The 26,147-nt window shown below is 39.7% G+C and overlaps 1 protein-coding gene and 1 non-coding gene across 8 annotated transcripts in view; both read right to left on the bottom strand.

Moving 5' to 3' along the window:
* Nucleotides 1-358: 358 nt before the first annotated feature.
* St7 (suppression of tumorigenicity 7) overlaps nucleotides 359-26,147 on the bottom strand; it is a 279,048-nt gene continuing 253,259 nt past the window's right edge. For 4 of the 7 annotated variants that reach the window (XM_071612729.1, XM_071612733.1, XM_071612738.1 and 1 more), the window contains 4 exons: nucleotides 20,969-21,119; nucleotides 11,393-11,485; nucleotides 8,599-8,738; nucleotides 359-711 (listed from right to left, as the gene is read on the bottom strand). In XM_071612729.1, coding sequence (XP_071468830.1) covers nucleotides 616-711; nucleotides 8,599-8,738; nucleotides 11,393-11,485; nucleotides 20,969-21,119 — 480 coding nt within the window. In that variant the 3' untranslated portion in view covers nucleotides 359-615. Of the gene's footprint in view, nucleotides 712-7,692; nucleotides 7,831-8,598; nucleotides 8,739-11,392; nucleotides 11,486-20,968; nucleotides 21,120-26,147 lie in introns of those variants that run through there. The other 3 variants (XM_071612748.1, XM_071612752.1, XM_071612731.1) reach the window with 2 other exon arrangements.
* On the bottom strand, nucleotides 18,546-18,618 carry Trnag-ccc (transfer RNA glycine (anticodon CCC)). The gene has a single exon. It is a non-coding gene; the product is annotated as a tRNA-Gly (tRNA).

The raw sequence follows: 26,147 nt of genomic DNA, 5'->3' as shown, positions 1-26,147 counted from the left end.
TGTTGAGTACTGTATAATAAGTAGAGTCTCTGAGCTAGAACCTATGAAGGCACATACCTCTGTTTCATTCATGCTCCCTGACATTGATTCTGGAAGGTTTTCGTGTGTGTGTGTGTGTGTGTGTGTGTCCATGGCCTATGAGGATATTTGATTTGGGGTTAGTAGTTTTGCCATTTCATTTTCTAATCTACCAGCTGTGATGGATTCTAAGGGCCTGCTGAGATGAGTTCCATCAGCAAAGGAAACCACAGGGTGGCATTTCAGTGGATCTGGGATCCAGGGAATTAATGTCAATCCACAGGTTTATGTGGAACACCAACACTTTTAGGGTTGGAAGGAATATATAAGAAGACACAACTGGTTGCTGCAATACACAAAAGTTTATTTTTTACTTTTTTCTTCTTTTCTGGAGGCAAAATAAAATAGAACTGAACATCAATGGATTTTGTACAACAAAAACAGCTTTTAATATGGAACAGACAGTCCATGAACATTTTAAAATCTCGGAATGGCTTCCCTTTTCAAAGTCATGCTTTCTTGCAGTCCACGAGGAGTTGGCACAGAAGAGCCAGTGGCAGCTAGCTGGGCGAGGAGGCTGAAGGATGGTGGTTCCCCTCAGATCCGCGTCAGCTGGTGCCACAGACTGGATGGGAGGATGCTTTCCACTTTCTCCATGACAAAGTTTAGGGGGGCAAACAAAGTGCTGAGGAACTGAAAAGAACACAAAGACCCAGGAGTCAGGGAGGCTTGTTCAAGATGACAGAAGGAACCTCTCCAACCCACGCCTGCATCTCAGGATGTTTCATCATTGTGGGGGGCTCACAGGCTGCAGTCATCTTCATGTTTACAGGAAACATCACACGCCAGTCAAAACTGCATTCCGGCCCCGCCCCAGCACTGGTAGATAAGCGGAGAAGTGTCTGCTGATGGCCTCCCTCCCAGGGAGCTGCCATGGCTCTGAGGTCCGGGATCTGCTAGCTGCCCATGTACATGATGGGTGTTATCAAACAAGAATGTCAAATGGGTAGCAAGTGGGCAGAGGAGTTAGAAAACAGTAACAATTTAGACCATCTGCTTGTCTAGCTGGGTGTAGAACTCATTTCAAATGAAAAAGACAATTAAAAAAAAAAGCAAATCTGTATGTCTATTGTTTTGAGATCCTGTTGAATCCCAAATCCCTGCAAGGCCCAGGTTTGTTTCTGAATGACCCACTTGGTGACATGCATCATGGGAGCCTGGGGAAGGCAGCAAGCTGCTATTCTATGAAGCACTTGTCCTTGTTCAAGGGGGCTGTTCTGAGTAATGCATCTTTGCAGACTCTTTCATTTGGTTACAAAATTCCTTTCTGCTTTTCATGTAGTGAATAATGCTCATTAGATGTGCTTTTAAGAAAGCCAAGCCGCTTTGCCTGAGACTCACTTGTCATAAGTCCATTCTGGTTATATTCTTGTAAAAAATCAACTTCATGGGTTAGATGGATTGGGGTGTGGCTCAGTGGTAGTTTTTGCTTAGCATGCATAAGGCCCTGGGTTTATTCCCAGTGCCAATTAAAAAAAAGGAATCAGCTTCATTCCACAAACCATCTAGCATCTGGCAGAAGTGCCCTGTTCTATTCAGGGAGGAGGAGAGGGATATTTGGATGGTTCTCTTGCCCTCTGTTCAGAGCCAAGGCACTCACTTTCTAGGGTTTAACACCTTGTTCTTTTACTATGAAGTCCTTTGTCCTAATTCCTTATCCTTAGCACAAAAATTTCCCATGCATGTGTAATGCAGGGGGTAAGTACATAAGCAGAGGGGAACGTGGTTTTGAGGGCACACAAGTTTAGCAGACAATGAATTCAGTGAAATTAAAATGGGTTCCTCTCCTGAGCACATGATCTATGGGTTGTAGGTCTTCCAAAAGAGGTATAGTGGATGAGTGTCCCAACTTCACTGGCCTCAGAAAAGACCTTCTTTAAAAAAAAAAAAAAAGAAAGGAAGGAAGAAAGAAAGGAAAGAAGGAAGGAAGGAAGGAAGGAGGGAAGGAAGGAAGGAAGGAAGGACCTTCTAGTTCTTGTGTTGTTGTTTTAAAGGACCTGTAACACATTATAGCTGGATCATCAAGTGTGAGATTTATAAAAGAAAACTCAAGATAGTCTCTCCAATTCATCTTTTACATCAACTAAAACTCAGGACAGTACTGAAGTTCTGAGTGAGATATAGAGGAGTCTAGGACAAAACCACCACTGTCAGGAGGCTCAAAGCTCAGTGGTAGAGGAGGGAAGGCCATTAGGATCTGAACAGAGCAAAGGAATAACCAAAGAGACTATGACAGCAATCACGACAGAAGGCCAGAGAAAGCACCAGGAGGGTTCAGAAGAGGGAGAGAAGCTTTCTGTGGAAAGGGTCAGGAAAAACTCTGTAAAGTGAGGCAAGTGAAATAGATTCTAATGGATGCTGGGAATGCCAAAAGATAGAGATGAGGTATGGATGTTAAGGACAGATATATGAGCACTGTAGGCCCTCTATGTTCAATCAACATCCAGAACAGAATTGAGAAAGCAACCAGTATGGCCAGAAGATAGTAACTGATTCTTTTTAGTTGGAATAGTTAATGGTGGAGTTCAAAAGTGACTAGAAGAATGCTGGGAAGTAATGGTATCAATGCCAGGCTGGATTTGTAGTCAGTGCTTGAGCAAAGGTAGGATGACTCTTTCCTCCAGTGGGAGTTACATTTATAGTGATTTCTGATAACTTTAAATTATCCTTGGTTGAGTGCACAGGCACTTGGGATGTTCACCCTGCAGGATGGACAATATCCCCTTCTCACTTAAGCTGGACTGGCCACCATGAATGCAGTTGGAAGGCATCATGGGGAACACTGGGCCCAGGAATGAGGAACCAGTGCTCAAGCTTCCTCTGAAAGTGTTTGTAAAATCCTGGTTATGAGAGGATAATGTGGAGCAAGACTACTGATCACATTAAACCAATATAACATTATAAGATTTTATATATACATAATTATATATGTGTATGTGACACATACACACATATAGAGAGAGACCACCGAGGCTCCGCAGACCACAGCATTTGCTTATAATGACTCCATAAAAAGGAGCTAAGTTCTAAAGTGGTATGGAAAAACCACTGACCACTGACAGGTGTTAGAAGATGGAGCTCAATAAACAAGGTGATATTGCTGCTGGTTATCATACCCTAAAGACTTGACCCAAACCAGATTTAGAACTGCTGAAGCTGTGATAGAGTGGGGAAGGAACTGCTGAATATAAGCATGAGCAGTGCAGTTAGATAAAAGGAAATGTCTATATGCTGGACAATTCTGCACACTAAAACGTGGGGGGTGTCAGGGAGCCTCACTTTGAGATAGAGAATGAAGGGAGATGATGTTACTAAACTGGTTCAAAATAAAGACCCCTTTTTTGTTTGTTTGCATCATTCTGGGCCCTGGACCTTATCTGAATTAAAACACACACACACACACACACACACACACACACACACACACACACGTAAAGCCTCTGAAAACCAAGAGGATGGCTTTACCCTGCTAGATGCCTACAGCTGCCTCCTCATCCCACATGCACAGCAAGATGCAGGGGTCCCTTCTTTCCTGGACCATACCTGCCTTTTTAACAAGGTTCTAGGAAAGAATGAAGCCCCACTGCCTCCAGTATATGTAATAATTTCTCTCTTGTGTGTCTAAAATGTTCTATCCTTGCGATAACTCAGAAAGGTTCCTTGGAGCTTTTTTCTAGAAAGCCTAGTTTACTCTCTTGTACAATCTAGTTGAGAGGCACCCCCCTGATTACTAAGCCATTTTCCTTCTTAGTGTACCTCTCCAGATCTCTCCCCACCCCATTTCCCACAAGGAAGAAGATAATGTGGAGAGGCAGAGGAAGCCACTAAGCCCTTTCTTTTTGTGACAGATCAAAGTCATTGGCTTTCATCAGGAGGTAGTAAAAAAAAAAAAAAAAAGTTTAGAGGAGCAAGTCCTGCTCCTCAGGATACCTTGGGATGTTTGAAAATTAATACTATTTGGAAAAAAAAAAAAAACAACCACCAATGCACAAAGAGAAACAGCAGTTTTACTTATAGACTTAAGGGAAATTTATTGCCTGAAAAGTTAAGTCTGAGTGAGGAAAACCAGGCAACCTGCAGCAGCCATCTATCTCAATGTCCAAAACTTCTGTCTAGAGGGCAGAGATACATGGTCAAAATTTTAACCAAAACGCTCCATAATTCAATCAGTGTCCTGTGGTGAGAAAAAGCAACTGAACTAATAAAAAAGAGAGAGTGACACTTCAATGGCCTGATCCTCCTTTCCCGAAACACCATTACTTAGAAGAAGGTCATGGCTTCCAACATGCTTCCTTAGCATTAGAAACGCCTCTGCTTATCTGAATAAATTCCAGGTGCCCTATTGCAAGCAGAAAATTGACATCTCACTGTAATCAATATCAGACTTCAAAGAGGTCAGGGCCTATAAGTGAAGATGAGCCAGAAGTCAGAGGGCTCAGGCTCTGGGAAGGAGAGAGACCAGAGGAGGAAAGGCAGGACCCTTGAGAGCAAAGGGGTCAGACTGCTGACCTTCCCACGTTCTGTGAGGAGCTGGGCTTGCAATGATAACTTATTTATATGAGCAACCTTATCTTGGTAACCAAACATTCTAGAAACAGTTAGCCCTAAGTCATTGAGGTAGATTAGATTAGGGAAAAGCCAGTTGAAGCCTCCTCTATTTCCCAGTGGCTTACACTTGGCTATGAGCTTCCTTACTGGCTGCGAGTCGGGTGTAAACACACTGGAGAGTTCTTTCTGTGTCTACTAAAAGTCATTATACCGGGACATTATCTCAGGAGAGGGCTGAGAAAATCACTTTCACAAGCTGCAAATGAGAGCAGGCAGCCTGTGGGGCAGGGCAGCTGTGATAACCTGTGGGTGTGGGGCAGGGGCTTCGGGAGGGGCCTGATGGAGTGACCAGGGTGAGATGTGGAGAAAACCTGAAAGGGGGGTGTTTAGGAATGGAGTGGGATTGTCTCATTCAGGCCATCCATCTTACTTTACCACCAAGTCTCTCCAGACATTTTGGAAATTGCTAGACCTGCATGAAGGGGAAGATGAATGTGATGATCCTCCAGGCAGAGGTTTAAAAGTAAACTTACCAAAATTACATTAAAAAATTCTGGGTAGTTGACCAAATTACTACACTTTGGGGGAATATAAAACAGGAGAACCCTAAAGGTAGATTTATGTTTGGTTCAATTACTAAATTCTAGAATCAAAACCAAAGTTTTGGAAGCTTAAATGAGGAAAGTAGCCTCTTGTCTAACATCTATCAGGAACTCAGTTCTCCAATATTCTGGAATACTGAGTACTTGCAGTAATTATAGTACTGTAGGACTGGACTGTTGTACAGCCACTCTAGAGAATATCCCGTCATATTTTATTAATTCTCTCCTTGCTTCACAATCCCCTTGATGGTTAAAATCATCTCAGTTTATTATATTACTCTTCATTCAATACTGTGATTCTCAGCTCTACTTGCACACCTGAATCACTTAGGGAGCATGTGACAACTCAGATGCCCATGCTGCTCTCAGGTCAATTAAGCAGGAGTTCCTGGGCAGTAGGTGGGGCAGGCATCAGCAATATTTAAGCTCTCTTAATGATTCCAAGACTCAGCTAGGCTGAACCCACTGATTCCTGGAAGGCCTTTGTCTGAACAGCTCTGAGAGCCTACAATACAGCTTCAAATAACTGCTCACAGGTTTGGCCTTCATGAGACTAGAGTACTTAGAAGGGAACATGGTCCTCAGTCCCCATCCTCAATGTCTGGCAGGGTATTTCTTCACAGTATAGACTCCTAGGTGTGAACATCAAGATTCTGAATGTTGGTGGTATGGATGGGTGAACTCTATGCATGTTAGAGGCTGAGAACCTTGGTACTGATCCCAAACTACTACCAAATGCTACTCATTATTTCAATGAGCAATACCAGAATGACTAAGATACTTTTACAAATATGTTTTTAAAATGTTTAAGGGAGAAATAGAAAAGGAGGAACATTTATTGCTTAATGCTGTAAATATATTCTCCCTTTACCTTTTACTAAGTTATACTCTAATTTTCTTAGTGTTTTGGCAACTACTTTTCCTCGAGGTTGGATGGGGAGTACGTGAAAATAATGCACAGCATAGGCCCATGAACAGAGAAACATCCAAGATGGCAGCCTGAGTGATACTGGGTTTAGAAATCACATCAGGTAGAGAAGACTTAAGGAAATTTAAAATAGTCTGCCTGGAGGAAATAGAAGGTAGTCAGTCAGAGGTTAAAGATGAATGAACAGACGAGCTATCCTAAGAATTTGCAAAAGGAAATAGACCTGCTTGACGTACTCTCTAAGGGCAGAATAGAAATAAAAGGTGGAAATTAAATGAAGGCAGACTTTAGTAGTATAATAAGGACCTCTGAATGATCCAACAATGAAATAGACTTATGTTCAGTAGCTGAGCTCCTCATGGCTAACAGTTCAAGATGAGTCTAGATGACTTCCTTTGGAGTTACTATTGAAAGCACTTCATTTAAAATCCCTTTCAAGCCTATGATTACAAGTATAAAGGAAGGGACAAAATATCAAGTAGCATCTGATTTTTACATTGATTTTTTTCCTGCAGAGACCACTACTGTTTATTTATTTAATAACCATTTGTTGAAAGCCTGCTATGTGCCATACTGTGCAAAGATTTGGGGACTCAGAGATGAGAAAGGCACAGTCCTGCTCACAAGGAGCACCCATTCTAAAGGGAGACGGGATTTCCCAACATATAGAACAGTAAATGTGATCATATAAGTTGTAGGATCATGAAGGGAAGACACCTTCACTCAGCTTAGGAGAAATTCAAAGAAAGCTGAGGATAAGAGAACGAAGAGGCATTTTTTTTAAGAGAGAATTTTTTTTAATATTTATTTTTTAGTTATCGGCGGACACAACATCTTTTGTTTGTATGTGGTGCTGAGGATCAAACCCAGGCTGCACACATGCCAGGCGAGCACATTACCACTTGAGCCACATCCTCAGCCCCATGAAGAGGCATTTGGTAGAGTAGACAGTGGGGTGGTGAGGGTGAATGGTATTCCCCATAACAAATAGCACGTGTGAAGGCACTGAGGTGCACAAGGGCCTGGTGCATCTGTGCATGGTAAATAATTCACTATGGCTGAAGAGCAGGTCTATCCAGTAATTAATTGGCAGGGATGAGATTGAAGAGGCAAGCAAGGTCCAGATGATAAAAGGCCCTGCATGTGTTGCTTGAGAACTGGGACTTTATCCTGAAGTAGGTAGGCAACCAACGGAGAAACTCAAGCAGAGAAGTAACATGCTTAGATTTGCAATTTAGCAAGATCATTCTTGGGTCAGTATGAAAGAGGATAAGACTGGAAGCAAGGAGCCCAGTTAAGACAATTAGAGACATCCAGGCAAAAGAACAAGGACCTGAACTATGAGAAATGCTGTAAGAGAGAAAGAAGGGAAGGAGAGGAGGTCAGGTACTGTCTGCCTGGTGGCTCAGGATGTTAGAACCCACAACCCACCCAGGTTGAAGGCTGAGCAGAACAGGAAGCAGGAAGTGAAAAAGGAAGGGCGTAGCAGGCTCCTGGAGGAGGTCAGGAATACAGGAGGGGGAGCAGTTTTGATGGCCGGGCAGGGTGATAAGTTCAGATTTGGAAATTGTGACAGTTAGGTGCCAGTGGGATTTCCAGTTCATCTTCAACACTCATGCAAATACTCCTGCAAATCCAGTCCCTGAACTCTGTTGAGCAGAAAATGTCAATCATCTGGAAAGGGATTAAATCAACCTAGCCCAGTTAGAGATAGTCCTGATTCCACTCGCCTTGAAATCTGAACGGAGTTCCAGGGAAATAACTGACACTCTTTTCCTATTCCCTCTGTTTGAAAACCATCTGTGGCACAATCAGGAACCTTACCCTCATGCATGAGCAGGATGCAATCATCAGTTTTCAACAAGGAAAAAGTGGCTGTCAGTGCAGGAAGCTTTTCTTATTAAAGCTCTACTCCATAGTCCTCCTTCAAGATTTTCACTGGATTTCCCTATTTCTCAATGTCCTGTCAGCATTTTAATACTGTATGCTTCCACACCCTCTCACGGTTCATTCCCAAACAAGTCAAAGGTCTGCAGACATTTAAAAAATACATTTAAATAATCTTTGTAAATGTAAATCTCATCCTTCACAAGGGTAGAGGCACAGTATCCAAGATTAGAACTAATGCCATTTAACATACACAAAACTAAGTAACGACCCCACCCACTTCTCATTTAATAGGATTTCCTAAATTATTTCATGTTTTTGTGCTTATGTATTATTTGGAAATCTATTTTGTGGAAGAAAGCAAGGCATGAATCAACAGTTACCTGTACTTCCCTCTGACCCTTAACCCTTTGGTTCCACTGGTGATAATGAAATTAAATAGTGAACTCTGCAGTTGGTAAACATTTCTGTGTGACAATCCCCCATTCCTCTTCTACTACCTCCCTCAGATTTCCCTGTCCATTCCCTGAGGCTTCCCTTTAGGCAAACACTCACAGCTTTTGCAAAGACCCCCATGAGTTCCGGGAACTGGTGTGTCAGGAGGGCCAGCATGGCTGTAAAGGAGCACAATCCAGCAGTGAAGAGAATAAAGAAGGGAAGCTCCTTCTTCGGGTAAACTGAGACTTCATGGAAAGCTGTGGAGAAGACCAGAGGGAATATTAGGGCTGGAGTAAAGAGCATCTTTGGGGAGTTCCTACCCGGTGGACTGACTATTCAGAGCTCTGGCTGAAACCCATGGGAAATGGAACAGATAGGACACCTGACAACCACAGGTCACAAAGGACCCAGCCTTTTGCTGCTCCAGCTGGAGGTACGACAGGGTTAATTTGGGGATAAAACACTCATGGACAAAAAAAAAAAGCAGCACTAACTATGTCTACTATAAAATATTCCTTTCTCAAAAGTGAACACAAATGAAATGACAAAACTTTATCTTAATTATCAAACATATATACATTGTACAAAGCCTTAGAAAGTCCAAAGTTAGCATACTGAAAAATACCCTGTCTACATTTTCAACTTGTATTTTTTAAGTTATTATAATGAGGCAATGTTAGTTTATCTTGTACTTTTCCTGGCACACTCTAAGTATGTCAGTGGAGAGTGCTGCCCTGATAGACACTTAGCAAGGACCTCACACACTGGCCTGTTCAACCTGCAAGGGGTGAGAGTCAAGGTTGCTAGGGTTATCTGACACAACCATAGAAGACTCCTGATTAATATACTTAGAACAATCACCGGAAAAAGAAAAAAAAAAAAAAAAAGCAAAACTGGTGTTCTTTAGAGTATCTTCATAACTTTTAAACTTCAAACACTATGTTTGAGGAAAACCAAACAGTTGTACAAAAGCCAAGAGAACCGACTCCCTCTTTCTACTCATTATGTGACTGCCTGTGACTGTCTGCATGGTGCAGTGCTGACCAGGGGAGGTATGGGCTATCTGCACGGAGGAGGAAGAACCAGCTGCCAGGGACCCTGGTGGAGGGGGCTGGGGAACTGCAGATGAACAACACTGCCCTCTAACCAAAAGGTTCCAAGTGGTCCATTCCCAGGGATATACAGATCTAAAGGCCATTCCTTGACCATTAGGCAGTTGTTACTCAGAGTCCTCAGCCACGCTGCTAAAAACTGAGGGTAGAGAGGATCAGGGAGGGACAAAGCACAGACAAGCATGCCTACCTGCATCTAGGTGGGTCAATCTGCTGGGATTCAAATATAGGGTAGAGGTGCACTTAGGGCCTAATGTGGCAATATTTTATTTATAATGTGCAAAATAAACAGCCCTCTTCCTATCCTCATCCTCAAAATTCAGCCCAAAGAAGATTTTGGAGGGAGACCAGACTTGAACTATGGCATTCAATTTAATAAATGTGAGCCATAATTTTCTATTTAAGGCTTATAAAGACCATCCCTATAAAGTTTCTTTTAAGAACTATAATCTTATTCTAATAGCTAATCCATCCCCATGGAAACTTAATTGGGCTCAATTAAAACATTAAAAAACATTGTACTTTTCAGAAAACCATCTTTTTTAGCAGAAAATGTAAACTTTAACAAGGATCTCCCTAAAGAGGGGAGTCAAAAGGTAAACTGTGGGCCCACAGCAGGGGATTTCTGAAATCAAATCTAATGTTGGGTGAGGCACCAGACACTTCTTACAATAAAACTTGGACAATGAGAAACACATCACTAACATCTCCAAATTCCCTAGGGAACAAATCTCACATTGGATCTGGCTGGCAAGGAAACATGTGAGGCCCTCCTGCCACTTCATTCTTGTAGCAACCACCATGTAGGAGATACATAGCTGGCATTTGAAAACTGACTGCACACCAGAGCTCCACAGCTACACCATTCCTCTGGGCAAGTGTCTATTTGTGTCATAATTATAATATACTGGCATAACCAGGATTGGTACAAGAGAGAAGGTGGCAGCAGAAAGGACAGAGAGGAGAGAAGAGCCAAAATTTGGAGATTATTATCCGAGGGGGAAAAATATGTCCTAAGTCAGGGCCACATAAAGAGCCTGGACATGATCTTTGTACACAGTATGATTTGATAATAACTATTTAGCTTGGATTGTCAAAACAATGCTGTATTACAGTAAACCAAAATAATACTTTCCACATGTGGTGCGGGTCATTAGCCTGCTGGCTTGTAAGGCACTCGAGGGCAGGGTTTTCCTTGTGAGCTTTCATACAGTGTTGAGGCTGCACGTGTGCCCTGCACATGTTAGCCAATTCATTCCATGCAATCCACGAGGTGCTCGCGGGAAATCCCTCTGGCCAAGAGCATTGCATCACCTCGGAAAGCACACCGCCCTGCCACCCGACTCCGCCTCTGGTGGTAGTGCCAGCATCCAAGGGCTGCCCTCCCATCCACAGCTCGTCTGCAGCTCCTTCTGAAGTCATCCCTTCCTCTTCCATCTCTAGCCTGCACAGACCATTCTGACCTGTGCCATGATGGACCAGCACAGTGGGTCTTGGTCCCACACAGGAGTTCTCTGTGCTCAGACCAATCTGCACATGATGCCTTCTTTTCTACATTTCAGTACTTTGGCGTCTATCCCTTTGATGACTGTGGAGAGACTTTGAGAGGCAGGAAGTCCAACCCACTCACATAATTCACTTTAATATATATGCTATCGAACAAGGCCAAGGGTTGGGAGAAAAGTAATAAAAAACAAAGAACATTATAAACATTTATCATTCCCACTTCTTCCCATCCCCACCTTTGGTCACACCACCTTCCCTGGCTGAAGAGAGGATTACAAAGAGGTGAAACTTACAGGGTAGCAGCTCCCGGTCTGCTGTTTCTGTGCAGATTGGGTATGGATAGAATAGGTGCCCCTTCTCCAAGGGATAAGGGATCATCCGAAAAGCTGAAAAGAAGAGACAATATGTTAGTTTAATGTTTGTCTCATAACTTCCCAGCTTCAAAAAGGACTTTTGAGCATTTTTACAATGGGAACACTCCTACAGGGAAGGCAAGACTTACCAAACTCTGAGTCATGTGCCAGATAAAATGTCAGAGATACACTATGATGTATTACTCACACATTAATCTTACACTATATATTCTGGGCAAACATCACAGAACAGGGTGGGGAGAGAGGTGCAGTGGGGGTAGGGAAGCCATCAATATCAATGCCTAGGGTCACATCATCTTTAAAATATTATAAAAATGTTATAAGCACTAATTCAATATAGCTCAGCCAATGGTAATAATGCAAACCTGGATTGAAATGCTTCCCCTAGAAGCAAATGTAGATTGACTTGTTGGAGCTTGTTACAGATGTACAAGTATGAAAGGCATTCTACCATGTCTATTTAAAAAATATGTCTAAGTGGATTAGAATTCCAACCAAGAGGGATAAAAACAAAAATCTAAAAATACATGACTTGGGAAGTATTTCTAAACTTTATGAAACTTTTAAATCTTCAATATCATGTGGGGAAAAATGCATCTGGAGAGATTGATTATCTGTATTTTGATGAAGTCAGGCCACCTAAATTCTGCTTTTGTGGCATCAGATGACATTAGGCCTCACACTGAATTATGGCTTTCCAATCAATCCATCCTTTCCCATTATCGAGTGTGTTATTCTCCCTGTTACAATGTCATCAGCATGTTAGTCTCACTGTTCCTATGAACATGGAGGTATTTTTTCTTTAACAGATGTCCTTTAACTCCAGCACATGGTAGATGTATAACATAAAAGCTGTACCCTACTCTCAGGATGTCAGATAACAATCCTGGCCTTCATGTGTGTCAGAGAGGAATGGTGGCAATATAGCAATATTTTTTGTTTCAAATGCCACATTTTAAGGAATTGTAGTTGTAGCTACATTCTCAGCTGTGTAATTACGAAAGCCTTCTTAAAATGCTGTCAATGTACATATTTATCTTTTGCATACTTATTTCAAACAGGAATCAGAAACAAAGAATGTTCTCCCTCACAAGAAATGACAAGGTCCCATTGTAACCAGCATCAGTGCACATATGGTATTTATTCTGGTGTCTGAATATTATTTAAAAGTAAAAACATTATGTATGTGATTCCAGCATTTGGAATGCAGTCAATCTACACCACAGTGGTATCACTGTGAGGTTACAGAACATTGCCACGGAGAATATAAATCACTATAAATGTGGGATTAGAGCTGAGCCAGTTTGCTGGCAGTTTGCTGAGGTAAAAATGTTATCAATTTTCCTCTCATAACAGAAACCTCTTAAACAGAGATTAAAACATTAAAAACACCCCAGACTTTAACTCTTCTTAAAATGAAGGGCTCAGCCTCGTTCAATCAGAACTTTCCTTTCACACAAACAAAGATGACTTTTGCCCATTAGAACAAGCAAGAGAAGAGGTTCCTTGCACAGGTTGTTAATATAGAATGATCATTTGAAGGAACTGGCATCTCTCTCAATAGAACCAGGCTTTCAAGAAGATGAAAACAAACCAAAACAAAACCCAAAAAAACAAAAAACCTTTTAGTGACTTTTATAGCGTAAGCTAAAAATCTCTTCTGGGAAGCACAGCTTTTACATTTAAACTATAGTACAGCAGGATCTTAATACCATTTCCCATAAATGATGGCTTCTCTGAAAGCATCCAACAAATGTGGAAAAACCTACAAGGAAGTTTTTTAAAATCCAGATTCTCCATGTGTAACCAGGCTGCTATAATTAAAGAATCTTTTCAGGTTCATATGATATAAATAAACCCTTAGTTTTCAAAGTGGCTATAAATTTGAATGTTAAATTTTATTCAAAATTGAAGTCAGTTTGTACTTCAGGGAACAATTTTTTAAATGAAATATAGGAGCACAAGATCTTGAGAGTGTTCAACCATAGAAATCTAATGGTTGGCTGGTGTCTTTCAGTCAAATGCTAAATGACTTTTTTTCTCCAGTACTTGGTGTGCACACAGAATTTTGTGCATTGATTTAGTCTTTATCTTCTTCTAATTGGTTCTCATCTTTTTTGGAGAGTGGAGGTATTGATTATATATATATATATAATTCAAAGAATAATGAATATCCATCCATCCATCCATCCATCCATCCATCCATCCATCCATCTACATGGCCTGCATTACGCTTCTACTCCCATGATCATAAAGATGTTTATGGTGCTCTTAAGATCTCTTTCTTATGTCAGTTGTCATTTACATTGATTTCATAAAATAATATTAAGGCTTTTGGCTTCACTAAACAAAAGCAAATACAATTTGTGCTTGCAATTCTATCCTTTACCCACCCTGCTGTGCAGGGTCCAACAAAGTGTGAGATAAGCAAGGGAGGTCTGGAGAGAGCCAGGAAGAGGCACTGCAAAAGCTCTGCCAGCCTCACCTCCCACTGCCTGGTCCTTTTCACAGTAAAGACATGCAACGGTTCCATGAGAGCCTCGTGGCTTTAGCCAAAAGTGTAGAAACTTTGCAAGTGCAGGAATTAAGAACACACTGATTTGTTGGTGTAAATAAGAATGACAAAAGGTCATTTGAACAGATCTGTTCTATAAATGACTTCAGACCTCCTAAAAATCTTTGAGAAAAGCCACACTTCAGAGAAACTACAAATACGCATGTATTTGGTTTAAAACAAAACAAAAACATCAAGGCTGTTCCAAGTTGATACAGGGCATATGGATGTCACTTCTGCATTTTCCTTTGTGTGCCATCCTCTCCTCCTACGTTGATCTCAGTTAAAGGGTTCAAATGAAGCTGAGATTTAGTTAATGAACACGTACTGTCCTCCACAATCAAGTCTGAGGCATGACACTGCTTTCTTCCATCCTTGACTAAATACATTTTCTAGGCTCCAAGCTTATCAGTGCTGTCCCAATCAGAGGTTGTCTACCAATACCAGTGAGGGAATCAATAGAACCAAAGAACCGACGGATGGATATGTGAACAAATTAATGACCTCTCACCCTACCCATCATATGGATGGGAATATAAGGTAAATTTTTGATCGTTTGTATATGTTACCTTGTCAAAGAGGATCTCAGAGAATTTTATACAGATTATTTGGAATAGAGAAAACTGAGTTTGAGTCCCAGTTCTACCTCTTATAATTGGTCACTTATCAAAATGTGAGTGCCTTCTTATGTAACCTACACACAGAGAGCCAAGAACACCCTGTCCCTGCACTCACAGAGTTCACGCCTGAGTGCGGGGAACTTGTTCCAATAAACTTCCAAGTAAATGCTACAGTTCCCATTGTGCTGAGGGCCCTGAAGAGGGACAGGCTGTGTGGCGCGTGTCTACATGGGAGCAACAGAGTGACATCTACAGGAACAGGACCTGACTCCACCAAAAAGTGCATGGCTCTAGGTGGGTCATTAATTGTTTCCTGTCTGTCTCTTCAGCTGTAAAATGAAAACACCACAGTCCTCACAAGTCTGGCAAATGAACTGAGGACAACAGCAGAGACGAGGTGGCTATACACAGTGCCTGGATGTGCAGCAAAGATGAGGCTTCTCTTTACCTTCCCTTCTCTACTAAACATAAAGTTTCTGTTTTCTGTGTTCAGTCACACTTGTTAATAAATAAAGATTCTGCTTGTTTGTTGACAATTATATGTACAAATGGTAGAAGAGAAAATTATCATCATTGATGTTCTACTTTTGACTGCAATGCAAATAACAACCATGAAGGCCAAGTGTTTTCATGAGGCATTTTGGTGCAGAAGTGAGGAAAAGTCAAAAGTCAAAAGCCTGATTTGTGATCCACAGTCTTTCACTTTAAAAGTGGAAGAAAACAGCCTTGGGAAAAGAATTTTTCCTTAGTTGGATTTAATGGTGCTCCATCCTAATTTTGAAGAAAAATTCTATGGTTTGATAGTGGACTTGCTAATCTTGTTAGCACCCCTCAGCTCTTTAACCCTCTGTTCCTACTTTCATGTTAGTACTGCATGTATCCACACTATCTCACTCTCTCTCTCCCCCCATACACACACACATACACACCCCCCCCACACACTTGTTTGTATGCACATGTGTGTGTGTACACATGTTAGTGTTTCTCACAAAGCATTTCAGAGTCTTTGTTGTCTTCCTATCCCCAAACACAATGCCTGACACATAAATGAAATAAATATTTGCTCAATAAGGAATGAATAAATTAATATACAATCAGGAAAATACCAAAGTCTCTTTAAAAGTTCAGGTAAAGCCAGGCACAGAAGCATTCACCTGCCTGCAGTTCCACCTACTGGGAAGACTAAGGCATGAGGATTGCTTGAGCCCAGAAGTTGAGGGTCAGCCTAGGCAACAGGGAGATCCTATCTCTTAAGAAAAATAAAAAAACAAATAAACAACTCAGGTATCTGAATACATTCAGTTTTGGAGGCTATCATGCTCACTGAGACAACCAGAAACCTCTTATTGTCAATATCTCTTATCCAATCAAGTTGACAATTCAGATTAACCATCACACTGACAAAAGGGAAGGAGCAAGCTGGCTGTGCTGGGCAGTGGGTGGGGAACTGGCTCAGGGTAAGCTAGCCGTGACCATTCATTCTTCCTCCCAAATTATAAAGTGTACAATGGATCTATTATGCTCCTCTTGAATCTACTGGGGGGCAGGGTGGGTCCTCTCTTTAGTAGTCCAAAAGGTGCCAGCCTTATGGAGGAAAGGTTTGCTTGGAGGAAATGCTTAAGAACCACATGTTACAGTGAGGGGTATTTGCCATTAGGTTCAAAGAGAATAAATTAGAATCACAGTCTCATCCTATGCTTCAACAATGGGCCATTTTCCCCTCTCAAAGGAAATACCCTGCCTTAGTCCCCCTAAAAAACACCATCTTCAAATCTTATACATTATTTAGTGGATATTTAGTGGATTCTTGGTGGGGGGACTTCAAAAAGAATATAATTGGTTAAGTGAAAAAAAGAAAGAAACAAAGGCTAAGTGATTTACCCCATGGCATACTAGTCTTCTGATATATAGAATGAGAAAATTAAAGTTCACAGTTGTGGTCAGGAGATGACCTGGCTTTATAAAATAAATAGAGTCAAAATAGAGCCTTGAAAAGATGACAGTAGGAGGGAGATAAGAGCACATCAGTATTTAATACAGGTGAAGCAGAAGATGTGCCATTTAAAACAGGACCCCATAAGGAGCAATACCATTGTAAATAAGACTGAGTTGAAATGAGACCCTTCATTCATATATGTTTTTTATATTCAGCTCATACTGGCAGGGGTGCGTGTGTTTGAGGATAACCAGAACCTGCAGTGTTTAAAATAAGCATAATTCAGATAAGGTGGCAGCTGTGTAATAATCCAAGAAACATTTTATAAAATCTTATAAATTAAAACTTTCCCCTTTCTTAATTATCTTGACTTTGAGGAACATATTGTGTAATTTCAGGGGCTGGTACAGTGATGAATCAAACATTTTGGAAACCTTTGAAATGCTGATGTATTTGTGATTGAGGATTCAGGATTTTTTTTCTTTAACTACCATATGTTTCAAACCCAAACAATCTCTGTTATACATTAGCAAGACTTTGGGGTTTTATCAAAAATAGGAGTTTTTTAGCTTGATTGATGGAAAACTCACTTAATTACACAGGATGACTAATGCTCTAACATAATAAATTCATTAACAAGCAAGAAACAAAACAACAAAAAACCCCACCACTACCTCTTAACCAACACTTTTAACCGACTGACTTTTTAAAAATTTCCAAAGAATAATCTGACTTTTTTAATGTTGAATCTGCTGAAATTGGGCAGTATTATCCTTCTCCCTATATTCTCTTTCTAATGAAAAATGGAAGTTGGGTGAGAGTTGAGGAATGGCTTTGAATTTCAGGATGAAGAAAAATATGATTCAGAGGACAAAACCTAGCTGATGAGGCTGAGATGTCAAGAGGCACCACCAAGTGGTGCGCTGGGAGAAGTGCGCCTCTTGGGCTCAGGCTCAGGATGCAGGCCAGGCCTGCAGACCTCCTGAGAGGGAGCTGGGGCAACTACTTTGAAGCCACCAAACTGGAGTGGGGTAGGCATTAAATGTCATCAGTGCTTTATGGTTTCCCAAAATTAGGTAAGTTAAGTAAATACTACTAAAGCAACTGAGTCAGAATTCTAATCCAAGTCCTCTAATTTAAAATACAGAACTCTGAACCTCTAATGTAATTCAGAATGAACACAGATCTAGAAGTGAGGTCAAGAGATTGCAGACAATTGTCTGGAGCTTGAGTGGTAATTCTTTCTTCTAAACTGCATGGCAAAAATGCCACAATGAGGTATATTGATTTATACAATTACTGTGTTAAGACTTAAAAAAAATTACTGACTACAAAAAAATTGCATGGCAGACCTATAGCTTTTTTTTTTCATAGTAACCAAGAGCACTTGTAATGAAAGATTATATTTCTAAAACTATAAAAATTATATTTCTAAGCATATATGTGTGTGTGTATATTATATATATATATATATATATATATATATATATATATATATATATATATGCTTGTTGAAAATACATATGCTTGTTGTAGGCAATTTGAAAGGTACAAATATTAAGGAAAAAAAAATCTTATCCACAACTCAGTAGTAACCACTTAAGACAGTTAAGTGTATTTATTTCCAGTCTCTTTCCTTTGTTTATACATATGTATTATTTATTTTATAAAATTTTGTCTCATTCTATATTGAAATGTTTAACTTAATATCAAACAAGAAAATATAATTTTATACAGAATGGTTAACTTTCTAAACACTAGAAGGGAACCAGCTGTCAGAAATATGCCCTAGACTGTAAGTAGTGATGTAAATTTAAATTGTGGGCTTTCTAGCAACTATCTCAGAATTGGCTGATCTTTGTATCCTTAACCTATTCAATGCAATGAAGGAAAAGTGAACCTGGGTTTACCTACTGGCCCTACCAACAGGACTTCAAGACCTTCAACAAGTGACTTTTTTTTTGGTGATGCTGGGGATTGAACTCAGGGCCTTGTGCATGGGAGGCAAGCACTCTACCAACTGAGCTATATCCCCAGCCTCAAATCACTCATCTCAATGATTCTTCTGCTTCTGAGAAATTGAGGTTGACATTTCTGTCCTGCCTAACTTAGAAGACTATCAGGAAGGGTAGGTGAAATGATGCAAATGCAAATCCTCTATAAATCACCCAGTTATACAAATGCTGCTTCAGTGTACATCCTCTGAAGCATTTAGCACATGGTAGGCATTCTCATGGTTCTCATTCTGAAGTCAGATGTCCTGGAAATCTTTGAAAACTGGCAGTTAACTGATTTTGGGTGGGATCACAGCTACCTGATTTTCACAGGAACTTTTTATTGATAAAGATCAAAGGTCAAATTTCCTTTTCCTATAGGTATGGTTTTCTTGACATACAGCTTATGCCTACAAGTTCGCCCCCCTCTTTTTATCCTAATAAAGCATTCTGCCAGTCTAAATTGAGGCAATCACACCTCCCTGATAGTATTCCTCTGCTTGATTTTGCAGATCCCTATGTCTATTCACATTTCCCTCAGTGTCACTATCATTCCCAGTTGATCCAGAGCACCTCCCCATCATTATTGGGTTACTAATTTACAAAGAGAATTTTCAGTTATTCCCCATAGGACTTTAATTTTTTATGATGATATCATTCCTAATACCATATCTTTATCACACCTTGCCTCACCCCTCTTTGGGCTCTTTTTACAGGGTTAAATTTAATCAATCAGATCAAATGCCAATCTCTAAATATGTTCTTATTTGGTAGACCAATTTCTCTATTTATCTTTTCCACAACTAACACTAGATAAGCCTTCTTGTATTCAAAACTGCTGAGCTTTTCAGGAGCTTTCTCATGTTTTGATAAAAAAATTCTTTTGTCCTTTTTGGTTAGAACACCTTAAGTGCAGCAAGTAGCCCAAGCCAGAGGGGATTGTGCATGTACCCACACACTTTTGGTGGAGTGTGCTGTTGTACATATCCAAATATGATTACTGGTGCTGACAAGATTACCTGAGTATGTTATTACACTTACCAATTAGGGGTGGCAACATTGGTAAACTCAACATCCATCAGGTTATAAATAGTAAAATACATAAGTGAACCCACTATTAATTCTCTAAAGAAATATGTCAAAACCACTAAATAAAAAACTTTCAATCTGCTTTGAGTCCCATCTCTCCAAAACTTATTTTTACTCAATCCCATTTTTCTCCCTGCTACCTCCCTTCCTACATCAAGATGGATTCTAGCTGGGCTATGGAAGGGCAGGAAAAGGAAGAAGATTATCAAAATGAAAATGGAAGCAGAAAAGATAAACAGACTGAAAAAGATTAAAAAGACACTTGTTTGTGAGGCAGATCAGAGCAGGGGTGAACTAGGGAAAAATTATCAAAAGATTCTAATATTTATCATTTTGTTTTCCTATGAGAGAAAAAAAATCATGGTACATGTTGTACTTGTTTTGCTTAAATTGATATTAGCAGAATTTTAATGCACATGTTGTCTAATAATCTTAGGGCTTTTCCTAAATTTACATTCTCCCAAACAGCCCCATTTATGACCATTTCTTCACTTTGTGTCCTTGCTTACATTACTGTCCTGGTCCATCAAGGCTCAGTCCAAATCTCATCTGATTCATAAGGTTACCCATGGCTGCTCCACCCTGGAGAAATCACCAGGCAGCTGCCACCTGCTGCTGGTCATTCCTCCCAACTCAACTACACACTTCTCCAGGACAAAGAGACTGTTTAACCTGCCAACAGAGCCTCCTCGCCTTACACAGAATGAATAATATCTGTAGGGAGCTTGTACTCAGACATATTTATTCCCCCACCAACATACCAGGAATATATTTATTATAACAATGCAACACTTCCCACCACACGCCAGAGTCCAGCAGCCTCTGCTCTTGTTCCAAAACATACCTGCCTTGCCCTTGCAGATGGCCAACCTAGCTACAGTGTAGAACTACTGTGGCTTTTATCCACCTCTCCTAGAAAAACCATCAAGAAATGGTAATCAGAGTCTAGCACAAGGCCTAATTCCATGCTAAAGATTTTATGATGTTAAGGAAATGTCCAAGTCTCCTAAGAAAGTTTTTAGGATAGTAGACTGGTTCTCCAGAACAGTCCAGATCTATTCAATCTATTGTATAAATTTGCCTTTCCAAGTCTGAAGAGTTATGTCATTGTTTGATGACACATACCCACCACTACTAGAGAACTGGAGCACCTAAGTAATTAACTGTCTTAGTGATGGGCCTTCATAGAAAACAGAGCAAGACATGCAAATCCTCATTATTCATTAGGAACACTTGGGGCAAAAACAGTTTTAGCACTTTTTCATGTTCTTAAAAAATGTTTCAAAGAAAGAAATTACTTACTGCCTTCCCACGTACAATGCAAAAGATTCAAAGCCCCTTCCACCCTCTTCCAGTGGGCGAGATGAAAGAATGCATATGCTATTGCTTCACTGTCTCCTCTCTTCAGGATATGTTCTGGGGGCAGGATTAAACTTTTCATTTCTAGTAGGTACTGAAATAAAAAAGTCAGGAGACAGATGTGTTAATACATAGTAATTTGGAATTCAATATTGAAATAGGTTGATTTCCCTAAAGCCACCATTTATAAGCATTTCATCAAACCTGCAATCTCATTACTACATTTGAAGGCAATTACTAAAACATCCAGCAATTCAAGGTTTGCTGACAGATGATTAGCCTTGTACTAGTTTCCTACAGTGAAGATCAGAGGCTTTCAGGCTAAGATACTCTAATCAAAGAAATAAATATAGACTCAAACAGCATAAAGGAAAATGTAGAAGACACAATAATTTGGTATAATTTTGTAACCAGAATGAAAATATATAAAATGGACACATGAAGGTCATGGAGTTTTTTGACTCATCAACAGCTCTAGAGATTGGGATTGACTAATACTGCCCATTATTTTTTTATTTTCTGTACAGATATGCCAAAGAGAAGGACTCTGTTCTTTGAAAACACCCATCCATACCTGCTGAGATACAGGAGACAGGAAGGGTGGCGGCCCGAGGGAAAGGTGCAGTAGACCCTAGACTGTGATGTTCTTTTAGATCCTCCCCTAAAGACTGGAGGGGTCTCAGCTTATACTTCTTCATTCCTATTTTCTACCAAGGAGGTGAGAAGGTAGGGAAAGAATGGGAATGAACTGGTATTCTTCCTGGGGGCTGAGAGAAGACTGAATTGCCATTTTTATTCTTTTGTATTTATTCTAGCATTGAAAAGGAAGCAAATTTAGGATATTTTGTATTTGCAAATGTAAACTACTCATCTGGCTGGCATCCTCCTGGTGCTGCATTCTTTTGTATTTTCTTTCCCTGATCCAGCCCCAAAACATCATGGCATGAATCTATGACCACCTCAGACAACCACCACTAGGCTTTAAAAAGGAGATCAGCAGACCACAGCGGAATCTGCTTAATTAACATGAGACAAATTCAACTAAAGGAAATGCCACAAAAGATATTTGAATTTTTTAATGTCAGAATCAATTGTCTGGATTTTTTTCTTTTCTTTCTCTTTCTTTCTTTGTCAATAGAAATTTATAAAAGAAGGATAGAGTAGAAGTGTAGAAGAGTCTTGATATGCGGAATGGGGATTATGATTCTACTATCAGCATTTTGTTGTCAACTAGCTGGGGATTTACACCCTTTGGGCATCACCCAGTTGCCTTTAAGCTTCCTCTCCTGTTGGCACATGTAGAGACTGTATAGGCCAGCAGGAGCTGCGAGGACATATTTGGACTTCTTGGGCAGCAATGGAAACATTTAAAATCTCGATCTGATATTACGAGAAACCTCTAAGCCTCTGGCCTCAAAGAAGAAAGATGAGGAAAGTAGGAGAAAGTTACCCAGAAAGAATCAAGAGAACAGTAATATGGCTGTCACCCCTAGTGGGTAGCTGGGATAGAAAATCCTCCTAGATAGAAAGACTTCACTACAATGACTGCTTTCCAGGATGGTCCATGAGAGGAATTTATCATATTGATGGCAACTCCTCATAGTATGTGTTCCAAAACCTTTGGGTCATTTTCCTTTTTTGACAAACCATTGCTTTCTTTCTGTATCTTGTTTTAAAATAGTACAGGACAAAAATCTTTTGGGAAATGTAATCGTAAGAGAGTTACCTAGCAGCAATCAAACTAGAACTGTATTTACAATGAATATAAATTACAATATAAATATAAATGGTAAAGTTTATGCTCAGAGATACCTGGCCATCTTCTTGTGATTTTGTTGCCTTAAAAGAAGCCATTATAATCTATATTGCTACTGTCAATGATGGTCTTAAAAGACTTCAAGGCTATGAGTCATGAGAAAGATATATAACTTGAAAGTACTACAAATTGTATTAACTGTTTTGAGTAAGTTAGAGAATGAAGATCACTTGTTTACCCTTAATAACAGAAAAACACATGAGAAGGAAAATTTCTTGTCTAATGAGAGCCCCAAATAACATTTAGATCTGTTTCTAATATTTTAATTATTTATAGCTACCCTGCCTATCAAATAAACAACCTTTAAAATAAGGATTATGCTGTATGAATTTTGAAACAAACCAAATATGAAAACAATTAGCTCAAGTGTCCCAAATGTACTGAAATCTCTTCAAGGCCCCTGAGAATCAGATGAGATTGACAGAAAAGGGGAAAGTAGAATGCCTTTTATTGCTATGATAAGGAAAGTTTCAAAATTGTTTCATTAGGTATTTTTTCTCTTGGTCTAAAGAACTTTGAGAAACAGAGGCAACTTGAAAATGGGCCTGGTATTCAAACACATCTGTGGGTTGCAAACAAACTAAGAGGAGGTAGAACAGGGAAAACTTTGTGGAGACAGGGTTCAGAAAATTACCGAAGCAGGGAGACTCTAGATCTGCACTGTCTCTGTTCTATATGGTAGTTTCTATCTATCATGTGTGGCCACTTAAACTAAAATCACACAAAACTTTTAAAATTCAGTCTTCCATCTCACTAACCATTCTTCATGTCTTCATGGGCTGCAGTTGGTAAATGACCACTGTATTGGACAATAGGGATCATTTCCCCTATTATGTAAAGTTCTTTTGGATAGCACTCCTGTAGACATTGGTTCCCAATCTTCAAATAACTGAACCTATTTTTAACATGAAAAAAGTGTACAGATTCCCATGATGGGACTTTGAGTGTAGCATCTACTAGTTGAAAAACACACAGTATGACAATAGCTACAATAAGGGTAACAAAACAAAAATCCATTTAAAAGCATTGCTGAGCACCAGAGCCTCTACAGACATTTGAAAAATAGTGGTGCACATGTGTACGAGACAGAGGGCTCTCTCAGCCGGCAGGCAGAGTGGGCTGCAGATGGCTTCAAGGACATTGTCCATAACCTGAATGCAAGCTGTGAGGTAATGTTTTGCTTCTCTAAGCTCTCTCTGATCTTTGATAAACATGCTTTTATACACCGCCTTATATTACGTCCTCCAAGTCTTTTTCTCGGCTGGATAAAGAACATGAACCTTGTCATCTTCATCTTAGTTTCTCCTACTGCACTTCCTAAAGTACCTTGCACATTGGGGAGTATATTCATATAAAAGGCAAATTAAATTGAAATCTTGCTTCCTAAGAATACTCTGAAAACGAGCATCCCTGACCCTGCCAGCCCACGGAGGCTGACCAAAGCAACTCACCAAGGAAACTTAGCTCTGCTGTCTCATTGTATCTATTTTATGGCTGAAATAGGTTATGCCTATAAAGGAGATTTATACTCCTTTAGAGTTCCAAACAGAATGTTGGCCCTAACCAAAGGATGAAGGCTAATAACAACAATGTGTTATGTTTTTGGCCAAGCTTAAAATGGCTGGCAAGATCAGTTCTCAACATGTGCAACATTTAAATTAGAAAGGCATGGAACAACATTTCACATCCTACTTGTCAAGAGAAAAATAAATGGAAGAGGGCAGATCCCTATCCACAAGTATGCAGAAATCAATTAGAATAACTGTAGCACACAAATCAGAGAACACGCTTTGCCTGTCTGCATTCACGACTTGGCTTCTACTAGCTAAGTGGCATTCTGCACTATCCTGCCGGCAGCCTGCCTCCAACTTCCTTCCCAAATTCTCAATCATGCTGACTGAAGTACAGTGCTTCTAAAGATTTCGGAAGCAACTTTTCAAAATCTATTTGTGTCAGAATCTAGTTCCTTATGCCTAATACAAGAGCATATAAAGCAGGATATACACTGAAGAGCAGAGGCTATGGTCTTACATTTGGAACAGCGACTGCTCACTGTGAGGAAAGCTGTAGAAGAGATGTGGCCCATCAGAGCCTACCCCAGGTGACAGTTAAGGTGTCTTTTGTTAAGGTCTCAAAATTGTAAAATAGTTTGAGTGAAAATGATTCCAAAATTATTCTTCTCAGAGATATTAATGTCCAGGAATTAATTTATGATTTCCAATGCCAATAACAGCACAAGTCATATGAAAATCATCAGCAATAATACAGCAAACAAAATGTGGAAGATCAGGATAATTAAATTACAGCACATTTAGATGATGGCTATCAAGTTACTCACAAAACCCAGTTGTGGAAAAATATTTGTTAACATGGAGAATGTTCATTATACACTGCTAAAGGAAAAAAAAATCAGTGTACTATAAAAAATATAGCAGGTTATTATTTTTGACAATAAAAATGTGTATTGGAAGGCCACAGATCAAAAGTTAATGGTGGCTAGATATTCAATTTTAGGGGAGATTAATTTCTTTTGTGTTCTTTCTGTGCTTCCTAAGTTTTCTATAACAAGCACTACTATTTTTTCCTCCATGTGTACATGTATATAGGTGTGTATGTATTTTTATGATACAAACCTATTTTCTAGACTTGCATCAAAAACACAAAAATTAAACCATACAACCAACAAAAAAGATAACCAGACATAGTAATTTTTTGCACATGTCAACAACTTGCTTTAACAAAAGATTCTAAATCCAAAAAACACATTTTTAAAAACATCAGTAAAGAGTTCAGAGAACAAAACTAGTACCATTTGGAAGATAGGCTATATATTCTCAACTTCAATGTTTGCCTACTCCAAAGGCTTAATAAAACGCACAAGTGGAATAAAATAAAAATATCACAAGTAACTGTGATGATCACAGCTCATGCTGTGATGGAGTATGAGGTGTATGTCCCAGAGGTCCCAGCCTCCTCACATCTGCCATATTCCACTGTGAACTGCTGTCTGGAATCCTGCTCTATCACATAGCTGTAAGACCCTGGACATGCTACTTAATTTCTTGGCACCTCTGTTTGTTCTTCTGTAAAAATGTGGTAACAAAAACAAACATCTTGTTGGTTCTGATTTTGAAGATTACATAATATATGTAAAAATGTAAAAAGTACCTGTACTTATGCATTTATGTATTCACTGAATGGTGGCTATTTTTGCTGACATACATACATACATACATACATACATAGAAAAAGAGAACAAAGAAATGCTCATATTATTATTGTAGAGGTGAGTTGTGTTTTTTGCAT

The sequence above is a fragment of the Marmota flaviventris genome, chromosome 1 (assembly GCF_047511675.1).
Source record: "Marmota flaviventris isolate mMarFla1 chromosome 1, mMarFla1.hap1, whole genome shotgun sequence".
NCBI lineage: Eukaryota > Metazoa > Chordata > Mammalia > Rodentia > Sciuridae > Marmota > Marmota flaviventris.
Note: the sequence above shows the minus strand (reverse complement) of the source record. Positions and strands in the feature narration are given on the sequence as shown.